Genomic DNA, 17304 nt, shown 5'->3' with positions numbered 1-17304 from the left:
CTCAACTTCTCCATAAGTTCCATTAATTGAAACGGCCCACTCTAGTTAAAGTAAGTCACAACTAGAATAGGCCCATTTCAGTCAATGGAACTTATTGAAGAGCTGAGTCACCAAGTCAACACAGAGTCAGTGGGCCTACTCTAGTGTGACTTAACTGTGCTAAAAATAGGATTTCACTTGCTGTGTTTTCCTATATGATATCTTTTATCAGCCCCGTGGAGCCAGTTTTTTGATGACATAAAGGACTACAGGGTGGAGCAAGATGAAGTTTAGGAGGCATTACAAAATACAAAATTAAGTAATATTTACAAAAAGCATACTGTAATTATAGTGGTTCCAAGTATAGTTCCATACTTGGGACTAGTAACACTCATCCAACAAAAGGCAAATTCCACTGTCAGCATTGAAATAAAAATGATAATAAAGTACACGGAAAAGCAACATCTAAGTTCCATAATGGAGAGTGTTAAGGCTAAGATAGGGAGATAGGAGCCAGCAGAGATGTTATTAGAAAGACTAGAGACATGAAATGAAAGTAGAGAATGAATTCTACAATTTTGGAAAGAAGAGTGAATGATTCAGTTTTGTGAAGACATTGTTGTCATTAACATCACACTCAAATTGCCAACAAGGAGGCTGTATATAGTGAAACCCTCACAGAATGTCTTTAACTGGGTGACTTTAAGAATACTGTGAAAAACCAAATAGATTATATGCTAGATAACTAGAGATACTCCATAGGTATTATGTTGATGGAAATGTGTTCTGATGTAAATTTAAGTTGTAATTTTGTTAACACAGTAGGTCACTTCAAAGTAAAGGAAACACAAATAAATAAAAACCAAAAAGTATAGAAATTAAACAACTAAGTAATATAATATGTCTATTTTTGTTTAAGGAAACTCATAAGATAATATGTTCAGATAGGTGAGATATAAGTGCTGCTTCCTATAAGCAACAACTTCAAAAGTAGAAATGTAAATGAAAAAACTGAAATAAGTAACAAGAAATATGAGAAGGAAGCATAAAGAAGGACAACTACAGGGCTGGGTATAGATGCTGCCCTCTACCTTGGTAAATCTGGGTTCTTGCTCACATGTAGAGCTAACACATGAGCCGTATTATTTTCCTGATCAGACCTGTCCCTGAACACATGAACAATGTGACAAGAGGGGGGGTAGGGCTAAACACTCCCTCTAAACATATTCATAGTGCTAGACTCCTGCATAGGAATATAACTGGTATGAAAGGAAGACACAAAGAAGCAAAATAATACCTCAAAGTGAGATTAAGTGGTATATTTGTCTGTTCCTGAAATGCTAGAAATTATATTCCCCTTTAATGCTTTGTTTCTTCTTTCTTTGCTTTTTCTTATATAGTTATTATTAACTCACCAAGATGCATATCAGGCTGGAAGCCTTTATCCTGATGCCTTTTATTCTGGTATCTGTAAGAATGGTAAGAAAGTATGGAAAAATGTTATTCTTGGCTCTGTCCTCCCACCCCACATGCATTTATGAATTCTGGCTATAATTTCCTGTGGTTAAATTGTAACTGTGTTATCGAAGAATCTATACAGAGTCTGCTATTGGTCAGGCATAGACTGCACAGGAAATCTGTATGATGAACAAGCAACCCGTACCGATAATTGGTTCAAAGTTGTGGATATGCCAGTATGCAAACTGGCACTTTGGATTCTATTTGGATTTTATTTGTTGATTCAGTTGAAATCAAATTTTTAAGAAAAAAAGATGATAACATTCAGCTCCCAAACTATACCAGTAGGATTTAGTCTGTTTTGACTTTTCTAACTCCAGTAGGACTAAAGGAATTAATGTCCAAGTGACCTAATTTATCAGAGTTGTAAATGGATGGGTAGGGATGTGGTGGCACTGCGGGCTAAACTGCAGAAGCCTCTGTGCTGCAGGGTCAGAAGACCAACAGTCATAAGATTGTGACGGAGTGAGCTCCTGTCACTTTGTCCCAGCTCCTTGCCAACCTAGCAGTTCGAAAGCATGCAAATGCGAGTAGATAAGTAGGTACCACCTCAGTGGGAAGGTAAAATGGCGTTCCCTAGTCACACTCACCACGTGACAATGGAAACTGTCTTTGGACAGGTGCTGGCTCTACGGCTTGGAAACAGGGATGAGCACCGCCCCTAGAGTCAGACACGACTGGACTAAAAATGTCAAAGTGAACCTTTACTTTTACCTTTTACCTAAATGGATGGAACTCTGCTTTCATATAATAAGTACTTTGAAAGAGTACCTATGAACTGTCTCATCCACATTATGTCTTTCCTAGGTATATGCCAAACATTTTAGTTGTGCATTTTAACTATCCACATTTTACAGTAATCCATGCAATGAATATGTAATTCATAATTGTATTCAGTAAACCCCAGGGGCTGTGTTTGGATGTTACATTAAACTGTGGCGTAATGCTATGTGAAAAAGTACTTTTGCCTCATTATTTTCTAAATCTGCAAGGAGCTTGAGATCAGATTGTTATCTTCTGTATTTTCAGCTAATTATGTTGATCACTGTAGAACTTATTTGAATTTTATTTTATGATCCTAGCTTTTCTCGATGCGCCACAGTTAGTGCTAACCAGAGTTCCAATCTTCAATTGAAAACAGATGATAATGATTTCCTTGTTCTGTTCCTTCTGGAGGACGAGAGGGTTGGGGAGGATCTTGAACATCTAACTTTCAATTATGGTTAAGAGTGATGTTCAGATCAAGTGACTTGATTGGTAACATTCTGGATAGCTCAGTGGTTTAGGTACAGTATCTGGCTGGGAGTTCAATTCCCCACTGTGCCGCCTTGAGAGGGGCTAGATGCAATGATCCATAGAGTCCCTTCCAGCTTTGTAGTTCTAAGAATATTATTATTCTATTTGTCATCTGGGGTGCAGAATAACAATTGCTATTTAACATTCTAAACTATGTGCAGTCAATAGACTCTCACTTTGGATTTTGTAACAATGTGGGTTATTAAACTATGATTTTATGATTTTTGTTACAGGGCATTGATTATTGTATTTTTGCTTTGCTATAAAAATTCTTTGAATATTTGCTAGGAGAACTGCTAGCAGATGGTCCATTATTTACATATTCCACTGAATAAAAATGAAATGGATGAAATAAAATTTTCTGTTGTAACTAAATCTTGTTCACTGATGTTTCAGGGCAATTCCATGATGTTTCTGAAGACACCCATTGGGCCCCTTTTCTCAATACAAGTATCTACTACATCAGAAAGAACTACCCACAACCTTGGGGAGAGGTAAGAAATTCCCGTAAATTGCTTTAGTTGAATGCCCAGTCACTAATTCTTATAAGTCATATTATTCTTCCATTCATTGCTCCATACAGAAAGAAATAGACAGAAAAATGGACATATTAATTATTGCGCTTCTTAATGGCTTTTAAGATGGGACAGTATATTTAGCACCCTATTCTGCCCTCATTCTAGTTTATGAACCAGTATTTGTCTACTGTAAACATTAGCAAACCATAAATTCCTTAGGAAAAGTGCATCGGTTATTTTAAAAGACTACAGCCATGACTTATTAAATGTTACCAACTTTAAAGAGAGGAAATGGGGGGGGGAAGCGGGTGAGCAAAGGTCAAAATGTTCTGGCACCTTAAAGATTAACAAGTTTTGTCAAGAGTGAGCATTTTTGGATCAAAACCTCAGACACAGGAAGTGATTTTTAGGGCCCCTGGGGGCCACAAGGACTCACCCCATTTGTTAAGTGTCATGCTCTGTAAAAACATACACCGTAGACCATTCATTCCTGTGCTAGTGAAAGTGTAGGCCAGCTTTCATCAACAAACATGAGCCAGAAGTATCACCATATCACTTGAACAGCATTGTGCATTTGGGCTTAATATAGGTGCTGAAGCATTTTTGTTGCTGTTGTTAGGCTACAGAGAAGCTTGTGGCTTTTCTCTTTGGAGTGGCTTCTCATATGGTGGCTGATGTGACCTGGCATAGCTTGGGGATCGAAGAAGGATTTCTTCGGGCCATGGCAGCAGTAAGTCATACCTTCTGAATTGATCAAAGCAGAACACAAGGGAACGATGGACATGCAAAACAAATACTACTGGAAATATGTTTTGTTATCCTTATTTTTCAAGGCGCTAAAATAATTCATGATTAAAAGTGTTTGCTTTTTGTGTTTGTTTGTTGGTTTTTGGTGGCTGGTTGTTACAGGTGATGAAATAAGTGATTCGGTAGGGTTGCAGAACAAGTATTTGGCAGCTGTAGAGGTAACTTGAAAAGCAGGAAAGGCTGAGTGTTTGCAGCTGGTCAGCAAGAAAATCTTGATAAGGAAATCTAACACATGAAAGAGTATATATATGCAACAGGGAAGAAAAGAAGCTGCAATGATTTGAATAATTTCCTGTGTATCTTATATGAAACTTGGATGAAAGAATAAGAAATTATATACAGTATTCACTTTCATGTTTGTAGTGTCTCTGGAAATAAATTATGAATTATCAATAAGGTGTTTCTTCTTTTTCTTTTTTTAAAAATAGGTTGATTTTCTTGGCTCTTACTCAGAAGCTCATGCTGCTGGTGATTTTGGTAATATATGTACTTACAGTTCCTAGAAAGATTTGTATGTTATAATCACAGACAAGGGTGTTGTCTTACTTGCATCATGAGGTTGCATAACGCCTGTGTGGCTTTTTAAAACTGTAGATGTACACAAAGTATTTCAAGAGCAATTTGCTGAGTGGTGTCGAGGAAGATACTGGCTGCCTGAAGTCCTGTTGTGTAGTGTAGTAAGTCACTATTAGAGTAGCCAACTGAATCAGTGGAACTTGTGGAGGAGATGACCCACCAAATCCCCAGTGATTTAGTGGGCCTACTCCAGTTGTGACTTCCTAGGTTAACCAACAGGATTTTACCCTAAGGCTTTTCCTTGTGTATATATCTATGTATACAAAGTGCTACAGATATTGCCCTATAACATTACCTCTCATGAGTGTGTGTTATTAAACACATGGGACAGTGATGTAAGAAATGGTCATGTGACTCATTCATTCCATGTCAGTACAATAGTCTTACATGTTCCCATCTACTGTATATTGGATACTATCATAAAGGGATTGCTGTGTTGCAGCTCTGTCTTTGTGGCAGACCAGATTATATGCTTGCCATATTTTTTTCAGAGGTGTTCTCTGAATAGTAAAATATATCTTTTTCTTTATTGCATGACTGTCCTCACATAGGTTGCATGTACTGTGCCTTGTTTTGCAATTGGTCATAGAAAATTAAACACTGGGTAGAATCTGTGTAGCTTGCTGTAGCTAATTGCTGTAGCTAATAGCCGCTCAGAGTGGTATAGATTTACCAGATGAGCGGGATATAAATCAAATAAATAAATAAATAAATAAATAAAATAAATAATTGGCAAGGTGCTGGAGTGCATCTTGGTCATATACTTGATTACTTCATCAATTAGCTGCAAATACTGCAGCAAGTTTCACACACCTTACAAGAATACCAACAGGATTCTGGCCATTGGGTTAATTTGCAAGTTAGATTGTTGAGGCTAGTGTCTCTGAGGAAATTCTGGTGTCGATATGTGTTCTGGTGTAATCCCCTTTTCTCCTTTATCTGGATCTTTCTGGATGGATGACTCAGGGACACTAGAAGTTTCTAACAAAAATCCTTTATTCTTTGACAACTTGCTCAGTTCAACATTAACAACAGACTCTGTCTCTTGCTTCAGGGACATTGTTGTCTTTTCCTTTCTCATTGAACCATAATAAACCCCCCTCTAATTGCATTGGGTTAGAACTGAAGTTTCTGTAACACCACCTCTGCGGAACGCCCAGTCTGTTGGGTACATCTGCAGCTGACCTTATTGGTGGAGGGTGGAAAACCCAGCCCACCTGTGGTCCCCATACTTTCTTGTCTGGGTTTTGTCTCATCCTCAGTCGGAATGGGCCCCTCCCATGGGGTTTCCCAGGATGATCTGTACGTGGCTTGTTCTCCCTTCATTATGCCTCCCACTGCTTTCTCCTCTCGCCCCAGTAAGGTGGCTTTCTATAGGTTTTCCTCCTCCATTCCTTCTCAGCATAGTCCCTTGGGACATTAAACTCCATCCACTCTCCTGTCCAAGGAGATCCTCTTGTACTATCTCCACCCAGTCTATGTTTTCTCTCATCCTCCTCTTCCTCCACCCAACATGCTTCTCCCTCTTCAGTTTCCAACTGCCCCCTTCCCTCTTTCTCCTTTCCTTTTATCTCCTCTCCCCTTCTCATAGAAATGGCGCCCTCTGGTGGTTCCTTCTCTTGTTCTTTCTGTCCCTACTTTTCCAAATACAGTCCCTTTAGGTTCTCCTCCAAGGTGAGCATCTGTCCCTCAGTGTCTTCCACCGAGGAGGCGGACAGTACACTCTGAGGAGTGCCTCTTGGGGTACTCTCAGCCTCACAGGTAGGAAAACAATCTAATCAGGTTGATAGTAAGGGATATTCATTCATTTAATGCAGGGGTGGGCAATTAATTTCTATAGGGGGCCACATGAAAAATCTGAAATGTGTTCAGGGGTGGGTAGTAATAGACCCCCCAATTTATGGGTAGTAATAGGCCCCCATTGGGTGAGGCCCTGCGTCGAATGAACTACAAGGCTGACATAGTTAACTCTCTAAACTTTTTAGGGAGTTAACTATGTCAGCGTTGTAATTCGTTCACTGCAGGGGGAGGATGAAAAAAAAACCTCAACACTGAGCTAACTATAGGTTAGCTCAGTTCCCTCACGGCCTTCCTCTCCGACTGTCTTCTATCCCGCACAGGCGACATGATGCGTCATCACATCGCCTGCGCAAAGATCGCTTCTGGCCTCTTGAGCCACTGGCTCTGCAGCCTGCGGCTCAAGAGTAACAGTCAAAACTCGCGAGATCCCAGTGTCAGATCTTGCGAGTTTTGCTTACTGCTGTGCTGTGTGACCAGAGCTGGAGCTTCGGCTCACTCAGTGGCAACGGGCGGGCCGGACAGGAGCAGCGACGGGCGGGCCAGACTGGAGCGGCGACCAGCGGGCTGGATAGGAGCAGCTCTCAGGCCATATGTGGCCCGCGGGCCGCACTTTGCCCAGGTCTGATTTAATGTACAGTACAGTATGACCCAAATGTATGAAGAAAACCCGTGCCCCAAACTCAAAATGTATTCTGGGCTATCTTCTGTATGCTATAATAATATCAAACACAGGCACAACTTCTTACAGTTTTTGTAAAAGTTACTGGAGGTCTTACTGTTCTTTTTATTTATTTATTTTAGGAGGTGATGTATTAAGTCAATTTGAACTTGATTTTGATTATTTGGAACCAAACTGGTAAGAAACACTAATATAGCAATTGGGAAAGCTTTGTATATTGGACCCTGAGGTCCTTGGCTGCAGAACTGATGATGTACAATTTTACATTTTTGTACTCTTTAATTATCTTTAATTATCTAAATTATCTGATGCCTTCAATTATCTGAAAGATCCAAAGATATTATCTGAAAGATCTGAGAGCTTAATTAAAGACATCTGAATGCCTTTAATTATCTGAAAGATCTGTCAAGATGGACTCTTCTTTTCCCATTCTTTATTGCTTTTACTCTAATGCCAAAACTTTCCTTTGATTTTAACCTGGGAAGAGGGGATAGCAGTGGAAAAATGGATGCACGTCTCTTTGCAAGTGTGGAGACGAGCAGGCAACACATTGGTGTTCTCTGTGCCCCTCAATATATACCACAAAATACATGATGTCAGCTGTGCCAAATGCTCTTGAGGTTGCCTATTGTTATATATATATAAATTTTACTCCGGGTAGGTGGGGCTCGTCAGCCCTGGAAGGCAGCCCATCTAGGAGAAGGAAAACTCCAAATTTAAACCTCCACTTCCTTGTGGCTATATCCACTAATGCAGTGGTTCTTAACCTTTGTTACTCGGATGTTTTTGAACTGCAACTCCCAGAAACCCCAGCCAGCACAGTTGGTGGTGAAGGCTTCTGGGAGTTGCAGTCCAAAACTCCTGAGTAACCCAAGGTTAAGAACCAGTGCACTAATGGAAAGGGCTTCAGGAGATAACCTCGAGGCAAAATCCGGAGCCGGAGTCCCGGAGGCATTTTCTTTCATTCTGCCAACTCCTGCGACGTTGCTGGAACCAGTTGTATTGGCTCTTGCCTTTCCACTGGACCATTTCAGCAACGTGGAGAGGGGGGATTTGCTGCTTGGGTAACAGCCTATCCTCCATATTATTTTACCCAGGCTTCGTGCTCTGGAGAGGACACTCCAGCTTCGCATACAGCGTCGAAACAACACGGGTTCAGTGTGGAAGAGATTGTAACTCTCGAATTGGCCTTCTCAGCCACACGAGACGCTGTTCCAAGTCCTCCATACAGAGCACGCTACCATAGTCTTTCGAGACTGAAGGATGCCTACTAGAATAAATTTTACTGTGTTGCTTCTGATGAAAACAAAGAAAAGCACCAGAAATATAATTGCCCATCGGCATTTGCCTCACTTTCTTCTGTAACAGCCATGTAGGCCACAGAAAGCTACCTACGTATACTGAATCAGGCCCCCTCATTAAGTCCTGGCAATGATTTCAGACAGGATTTTTTCCAGCCCTGGAGAGAATGGCATTTGAACATTGGACATTTCCATTAAACTCTGGGTTCTCCTGAAATTCCTGCCCACTGAGAGATTTTAGGCAGTGATTGTTTTTTAATCTCATGGGATTTTTGTGGAGATAAAATGGCAATCCTTATTGGATCTGTCTTGAATTTCTTGGAGGGAAGGTTGGCAGTGGCTCTCAGTCAAGAGTTTGCCAGGTCTGGAGAAGCCAAGGCTTGGATGAGGGAATTTCTGCTTATGAAGGATGTCCTCTACTTCTTAGCTGTGACCCTTCACACACACTACATTGTAGACTTCTTGAATATTTAAGTTATTTTATCCCTGTAACACTTCCAATATTTTTCAGGAAATTTAAAGATAAGGGATTGCTTTAGATATCTCATTGTGACTGTTGATTCATTTCAGAAATTCTGATGTTACTATGTTTAGGTATGTACCTGTCAAGGATTTATTGTCAATTTATGAGGCGTTCTATGGCAGGGAAGTGATAACGGAAGACACTATTGTTGACTGCACATACCTGCAGTTTCTTGAATTGTAAGTCAATCTGAACTTTTAGAGTATGTACTCATTTTGTAGAGTATAAGAGGAATGCCTGTATGGGAGATTTTATTTTGATCATTCCAGGTAATAATTACTAAGTGAAGAGGATGTTGGGTCTGTAGAAAGATCAATGGAGACAGTTTCAGCTGACAAGTGTCTTTGTTATATTTTGTTCATGATTTGCACTTCTCCTTCATGCAGCACTTCACAAAACTTTTATTTCAATGCATAAATAATATGTAATGATTTGTAGATACTAGAATGGGCCATGGTGATCTTTGCACTCACCCATTGTCCTCTCTATTCTTCTTCTTTGCTGTAGTGTAAGGAATTTGGGAGCTTTTTCTTCCCCCTTTTATATAAATTTACCATGCCCCTCAGCTTGTTGTTACATCTTCTAAGCATATGGCTTAATGAAACACACCATCTTCAGACCATTATGAAACTGATAGCTTTCAGTGAATCACAGTTAAGGTCAATTACCCCTTCATGGATTGCTGCCTCCCCTTCATGGATTGCTGCCTCCCTTTCATGAATTGCTGCCTTGTCGTGGCGAAGGGGCTTGAGTAATTCAGGGAAGCTTTGGGCTATGCCGTGCAGGGCCACTCAAGACGGACAGGTCATAATGGAGAGTTCTGACTAAACACAATCCACCTGGAGTAGGAACTGGCAAGCCACTCCAGTATCTTTGCCAAGAAAACCCTATGAACAGAAACAAAAGGCTAAAAGATATGACGCTGGAAGATGGGACCCTCAGGTCAGAAGGCGTCCAACATGTTTCTGAGGAAGAGCGGAGGACAAGTACAAGTAGCTCCAGAGCTAATGAAGTGGTTGGGCCAAAGCCGAAAGGACGCTCAGCTGTGGAAGTGCCTGGAAGTGAAAGGAAAGTCCAATGCTGCAAAGAAGAATACTGCATAGGAACCTGGAATGTAAGATCTATGAACCTTGGGAAGCTGGATGTGGTCAAACAGGAGATGGCAAGAATAAACATTGACATCCTGGGCATCAGTGAACTAAAATGGACAGGAATGGGCCAATTCAGTTCAGATGATTATCTACTATTGTGGGCAAGAATCCCATAGAAGGAATGGAGTAGCCCTCATAGTCAACAAAAGAGTGGGAAAAGCTGTAATGGGATACAATCTCAAAAATGATAGAATGATGTCCATACGAATCCAAGGCAGACCTTTCAGCATCACAGTAATCCAAGTTTATGCACCAACCACCAATGCTGAGGAGACTGAAATTGACCAATTTTATGAAGACTTACAACACCTTCTAGAACTGACACCAAAGAAAGATGTTCTTCTCATTCTAGGGGATTGGAATGCTAAGGTAGGGAGTCAAGAGATAAAAGGAACAACAGGGAAGTTTGGCCTTGGAGTTCAAAATGAAGCAGGACAAAGGCTAATAGAGTTTTGTGAAGAGAACAAGATGGTCATCACAAACACTCTTTTCCAACAACACAAGAGGTGACTCTACACATGGAAATCACCAGATGGACAATACCGAAATCAGATTGATTATATTATCTGCAGCCAAAGATGGAGAAGCACTATACAGTCAGCAAAAACAAGGCCTGGAGCTGATTGTGGCTCTGATCATCAGCTTCTCATAGCAAAATTCAAGCTTAAACTGAAGAGAGTAGGAAAAACCACTGGGCCACTCAGGTATAATCTAAACCACATCCCTTATGAATACACAGTGGAAGTGAAGAACAGATTTAAGGAACTCGATTTGGTGGACAGAGTGCCTGAAGAACTTTGGATAGAGGCTCGTAACATTGTACAGGAGGCAGCAACAAAAACCATCCCAAAGAAAGGGAAATGCAAGAAAGCATAGTGGCTGTCCAACGAGGCCTGAGAAATAGCAGAGAGGAGAAGGGAAACAGAATGCAAGGGAGATAGGGAAAGCTACAGAAAATTGAATGCAGACTTCCAAAGAATAGCAAGGAGAGATAAGAGGGCCTTCTTAAATGAACAATGTAAAGAAGTAGAGGAAAATAATAGAAAAGGAAAAATGAGAGATCTGTTCAGGAAAATTGGAGATATTAGAGGAACATTTTGTGCAAAGATGAACATGATAAAGGACAAAAATGGGAGAGACCTCACAGAAGCAGAAGACATCAAGAAGAGATGGCAAGAATACACAGAGGAATTATACCAGAAAGATTTGGATATTCCAGACAATCCAGATAATGTGGTTGCAGACCTTGAGCCAGACATCCAGGAGAGTGAAGTCAAGTGGGCCTTAGAAAGCTTGTCTAACAACAAGGCCAGTGGTGGTGATGGCATTCCAGTGGAACTATTTAAAATCTTAAAAGATGATGCTGTTAAGGTGCTACATTCAATATGCCAGCAAGTTTGGAAAACTCAACAGTGGCCAGAAGACTGGAAAAGATCAATCTACATCCCAATCCCAAAGAAAGGCAGTGCCAAAGAATGCTCCAACTACCGGACAATTGCACTCATTTCACACGCTAGCAAGGTTATGCTCAAAATCCTCCAAGGTAGGCTTCAACAGTATGTGGACCGAGAACTCCCAGAGGTACAAGCTGGATTCCGAAGGGGCAGAGGAACTAGAGACCAAATTGCTAACATGTGCTGGATTATAGAGAAAGCCAGAGAGTTCCAGAAAAACATCTACTTCTGCTTCATTGACTATGCAAAAGCCTTTGACTGTGTGGACCACAACAAACTATGGCAAGTCCTTAAAGAAATGGGAGTGCCTCACCACCTTATCTGTCTCCTGAGAAACCTATACGTGGGACAGGAAGCAACAGTTAGAACTGGATATGGAACAACTGATTGGTTCAAAATTGGGAAAGGAGTACGACAAGGCTGTATATTGTCCCCCTGCTTATTCAACTTATATGCAGAATACATCATGCGAAAGGCTGGACTGGAGGAATCCCAAGCCGGAATCAAGATTGCCGGAAGAAATATCAACAACCTCCGATATGCAGATGATACCACTCTGATGGCAGAAAGTGAGGAGGAATTAAGGAACCTTGTAATGAGGGTGAAAGAGGAGAGTGCAAAAAACGGTCTGAAGCTCATCATTAGAAAAACTAAGATCATGACCACTGGTCCCATCACCTCCCGGGAAATAGAAGGGGAAGACATGGAGGCAGTGACGAATTTTCCTTTCGTGGGTTCCATGATCACTGCAGATGGAGACAGCAGCCACGAAATTAAAAGACGCTTGCTTTTTGGGAGGAAAGCGATGACAAACTCTGACAGCATCCTAAAAAGCAGAGACATCACCTTGCCAACGAAAGTCCGCATAGTCAAAGCTATGGTTTTTCCTGTAGTGATGTATGGAAGTGAGAGCTGGACCATAAAGAAAGCTGACCACCGAAGAATTGATGCTTTTGAATTGTGGTGTTGGAGGAGGCTCTTGAGAGTCCCCTGGACTGCAAGGAGAACAAACCTATCCATTTTGAAGGAAATCAACCCTGAGTGCTCACTGGAAGAACAGATCCTGAAGCTGAGGCTCCAGTACTTTGGCCATCTCATGAGAAGAGAAGACTCCTTGGAAAAGACCTTGATGTTAGGAAAGTGTGAAGGCAAGAGGAGAAGGGGACGACCGAGGATGAGATGGCTGGACAATGTCATCGAAGCTACCAGAATGAATTTGACACAACTCTGGGAGTCAGTGGAAGATAGGAGGGCCTGGCGTGCTCTGGTCCATGGGGTCACGAAGAGTCGGACACGACTAAACGAAACAATATGGGTTTATCCAGATGAGTGAATTTGGAGTGGTTCTGGTTCACACTTCAAAGGTTCTTGCTTTTAGTGCAATCTGTTTTGTCCCTCAGGCAATACTTTGGTTCACACTAGAGATGTTCATTCTTCTGTGAGAAGAGTTTGCGCAAGTCTTGGGAGTTTGGTTTACTCGTGAGTAAGGTTTACCCAGGTTATTCATGAGTAAGGAGGCAGTGGCATGAAGGGAAAACATTGGGGTGAAGATTGGAGAGACAGATAGGGTTTCTGCTGATCCACCTGTTATGTCACAAGGTTGTCACTTCTGATAGTGTTGCCCACAGCTCCATTCAGGTGCAAACTAGCGATCTCCACAGGCTATACAGTGGGATAATTAAGAGTGTGCTGAATCGTGCCAAAATAATAATAATAATAATAATAATAATAATAATAATAATAATAATAATAATAATAATAATAATAATAATAATAATAATAATAATAATAATAATAATAATAATAATAATAATAATAATAATACAGATATACAGATATACAGATATACAGATACATACATACACATACATATACATATACATATACATATACAGTACACACACACACACACACACACACACACACACACACACACACATTTTAAGGGGGCAGGAGAAGTTTATCTAAGTAGAAATACGTGTGGACAATGCAATTTGGTTTGAAAAAAACTGTACCAACAGCAATCCAAATACCAATTATATACCTATGTAACACAAAAATGAAGTTAATTAAAAAAAGAACAATCTTTCAATCTTTTCTTGGCTGTGTTAGAGGAGGAAGGCAGAAGGGCTGTTAACACTGCAGATGGGGCAAGCTTGTTTTCTGTAGCTCTAGCGCATAGGACCCAAAATGAGAGATTCAAATTATGGCAAAGGAGATTTTGCCTAAACATGAGGAAGAACTTCTTTAGAACAAGAGCTGTTTTACAGTGAAATGACATGCCCCAGAGAGTGGTAGACTCTTCTTCACTGGAGTTTTTTTAGAAAAAAGTTAGAGCATCACCTGTCCTCCAAAAAGGGCTCTGCACTCAATGCCCTTGAGGATTCCTTCCAGCTTCACAGCCCTATGATTCTAAAAGGGAATGTGCGAGATTGAAGTTCGCCTGCCCCATTCTCATAAAGATAAGTCATTACATCCATACACAGTCAAATATTTGTACCTAAATTGCTCGGATTATGTTTCTCATAAAAATCAGTGGAGCATTTGAACACTGATTTAAAGCAAGATAAACACTGTTTACATTGTTTATTTTTTATACCTCAGCTGTCTACAATTCTTGTATAGTTTTGGAAGAGGTAGCCATGTTAGTCTGTGCAAGCATCTCAGGCAAAATCCAAAGAAACAAAATAAGACAAAAACACATGGCACTTTAAAGACTACAGCTCACATTAAAGTATAATAATTAGTCTTTAAGGTGACATATGTTTTTGTCTTGTTTTGTTATGTTTCTTTTGATTTTGCACTGTAAAACAGCTCTTTTATAGTCACTCAAAACAGCATTAAAAAACCTAAAAATATGTAGATGTAGTTTGAGAAGTACTTTGTTCACTAGAAAATCCTACAGAGGTGGTAAATTAACCCATTTTCTCTACAGGTATGGTGAAATGACCAGTGTTGCCAAGGTAATGTATTTTTCTTTGAAGAACTTTATTAAAAGCTGCTCCTGAGGTATTCATCCTACTGATTATGTTGCATTTTGATTTTCATAGCTTTACCCCTTCTATGCCAACAAATCCCCATTTTTAGTGGATAAATTCCATGAATACTTCCTTGGTGGTGTTGATGATATGGCATCCTCATCAAATACCATTTTCCAACTAACAAGTCAGATGTTAACAAATGGAAGCAGGTGAGTTGCTGGTTTAATATATTTGGGGGTAAAGCATATAGTAAATGTGCTCTGATAAGAACTGAATTAGATGAGCATGTTTTATCTAAGAACTTTGATCCAGATAGATTGTGAATTGACTTGTAAACAGACTAATCATTTACATTTAATAGCAAGTTTGTAGCATTTAAGTGTTTGTTTTTAGTTTGCAGATTATGTCTGAGAAACTAAAGACAAAGAAGTGGAAGAAGGTGGTTACTTTTTTTGTAATTGTTATTTGACAGATGTAATTACTTTGATATATTTCCTTTAGTGGCTGCTTTATTCCTGAGAATCCTTTGTATATACATTGTAAGAATAAACCGAGGAATGCTATTGCGTAAGTAAAAATTTCATGTTTTAAACATCATGATCTGAATATGTGTAATATTGGCCAGAATCCTGTTACTTATGCCTACATAAGTCAAGCATATAACTGCATTTCTCATAACATGCCAAGTGGACAGATCTGCTTTGGAATCCTGCACTGAGTGGGGGTTGGACTCAATGGCCTTATAGGCCCCTTTGAGTTGGAATCATCTTCCTTGATTCTATGATTCTGTGAGAAACAGAAGTCTTAACTTCTTAGCAAGAGCAAATTGCCACAGTAGTTTACACGATTTGACTTAATGTCAGCAGATGTTAAGTAATAAGTTTCAGGGCACAGTCTATGATCATTCAGATTTAAGAGAGCAACATCTTTAGTCTGAATTTTGAGGCATTTGAGTTATGATTCTTTTTTGTAAATGGCTGACAAGACTGAATACCCTTTGAGTCAAATCTGGCTCTCCTGAAATAAATGAGAGAATTAACTTTTCTTGAATTAGAAGTTTCTCCCTGGATCTCTACAAGACTGTAGCAACCCCAGACCTACTGGAGTATCCCACCCTGTAGTTAGGCTGCCACCAACCATTCGCTCTACCAAGTCACCCAGACCAGGAATGGATTTTAATAAACAAGAAAACAAGGTTTATTGAAACAACAAACAGGGTAAATAAAAGGATCAGGTAAATAGGATACTGGAACTTGGTATAGTCCCAATCATACACATACAACAGATTGGTTCTCACGGAACACTTTAAGGTAACGCACAGACCCTGAACCTATCAGTTCTGGCTACCTAGATAGAAACCTGAACCTATCAGGTATGTACTATCTGACGAACAGTTGGACCCAGTCTGACCCACAGACTCCAACTCCACTTCTCCACGTCAGCTCTCTTACGAAGGACTTCCCCCAAATATATACAGTACAGCTCCTCCCCCCTGATGTCCCGCCTTCCACTCCCCATAGGATGGAACTTTCCCTCCAAACCCATGACAGACAGGTACCATCAGTGCTGTATGTGACACCTCCCCCCTTTATAAGTTGTTTTGCGGGGGAAAAGCTAAAGTGCTTTTCTCCAAAAAAACAACCAGGATCAAAACACATAAACAGTTATACATTATAATACAATCCCATAACCCATACTTACTCACTCTAGGTCAAACATACCACTTACGCATTTAAACATTAATATTTGCAATACATTAAGTTACCTTTATTAATACAAACCAAGCCTGTTCAATAAACAGATACATTTAACTTTTGGTCACCAATATACACAGTCCATGGTTTCTTCGCCGTCTTCACTCGTCGGGTCTTCTTGACAAGGCGTCAGCAACACAGTTCATTGTCCCTCTGACCACCTTCACTTCAAAGTCAAAATCTTGCAGGTTTAAAGCCCACCTCATAAGTTTACTATTATGGGTTTTCATTGTCTTTAACCACTGCAGTGGTGAGTGGTCAGTGCACAGAACAAAATGTCTTCCCCAGATGTAAGGTTTGGCCTTCTGAATCGCGTATACTATGGCCAGGCACTCCTTTTCCACGGTTGCCAAATGTCTCTCACCTTTCTGGAGTTTCCTACTCAGGTAGGACACTGGATGCTGGTCACCATTTTCATCCTCCTGGCAACGAACTGCTCCTACCCCGCTGTTAGACGCATCGGTGTAGATGATGAACTCCCGGTCGAAGTCGGGAGCACGCAGCACTGGATAATGGATGAGCGCCTCCTTCAACCTCTGGAACACCTCCTCACAGTTGCTGGTCCACGGGATGCGGTCATCAGTCTTCTTCCGCGTCAGATCGGTCAGCGGAGTCGCCATCTCGCTAAACCTCGGGATGAACTTTCTGTAGTAGCCCACCAACCCAAGAAATGATTTGACTTTTTTCTTGGTGTTGGGTCTGGGCCAATCACGAACGGCTTCTATCTTGGCCTCTAGGGGTTTGATCACTCCTCCCCCTACTATGTGACCCAAGTATTTTATTTCTGGGCTACCCAGCTGACACTTGCTTGCCTTTACTGTTAGCCCTGCTGCACTTAACCTCTGCAGCACTATCTCCAGGTGTTTCAGGTGATCTTCCCAGGTATTGCTGAAGATCCCTATATCGTCAATGTAGGCCACAGTAAAGTCACTGAGCCCTGCTAAGGTCTGGTCCATCAGCCTTTGGA

At 40.6% G+C, this 17304-nt stretch overlaps 1 protein-coding gene across 2 annotated transcripts in view; it reads left to right on the top strand.

Annotated features, from left to right (window-relative positions):
* The window catches only part of GPLD1 (glycosylphosphatidylinositol specific phospholipase D1), a 52178-nt gene that overhangs the window by 7797 nt on the left and 27077 nt on the right, over positions 1-17304 (top strand). For both annotated transcript variants that reach the window (XM_020781557.3, XM_020781556.3), the window contains exons 4-12: positions 1380-1458; positions 3190-3287; positions 3931-4041; positions 4547-4595; positions 7296-7350; positions 9069-9176; positions 14538-14565; positions 14653-14792; positions 15085-15150. In XM_020781557.3, the coding sequence (XP_020637216.3) occupies positions 1380-1458; positions 3190-3287; positions 3931-4041; positions 4547-4595; positions 7296-7350; positions 9069-9176; positions 14538-14565; positions 14653-14792; positions 15085-15150 (734 nt within the window). The remainder of the gene's footprint in view (positions 1-1379; positions 1459-3189; positions 3288-3930; positions 4042-4546; positions 4596-7295; positions 7351-9068; positions 9177-14537; positions 14566-14652; positions 14793-15084; positions 15151-17304) is intronic.

Source organism: Pogona vitticeps, chromosome 4 (assembly GCF_051106095.1).
Source record: "Pogona vitticeps strain Pit_001003342236 chromosome 4, PviZW2.1, whole genome shotgun sequence".
NCBI classification, from domain to species: domain Eukaryota; kingdom Metazoa; phylum Chordata; class Lepidosauria; order Squamata; family Agamidae; genus Pogona; species Pogona vitticeps.
Note: the sequence above shows the minus strand (reverse complement) of the source record. Positions and strands in the feature narration are given on the sequence as shown.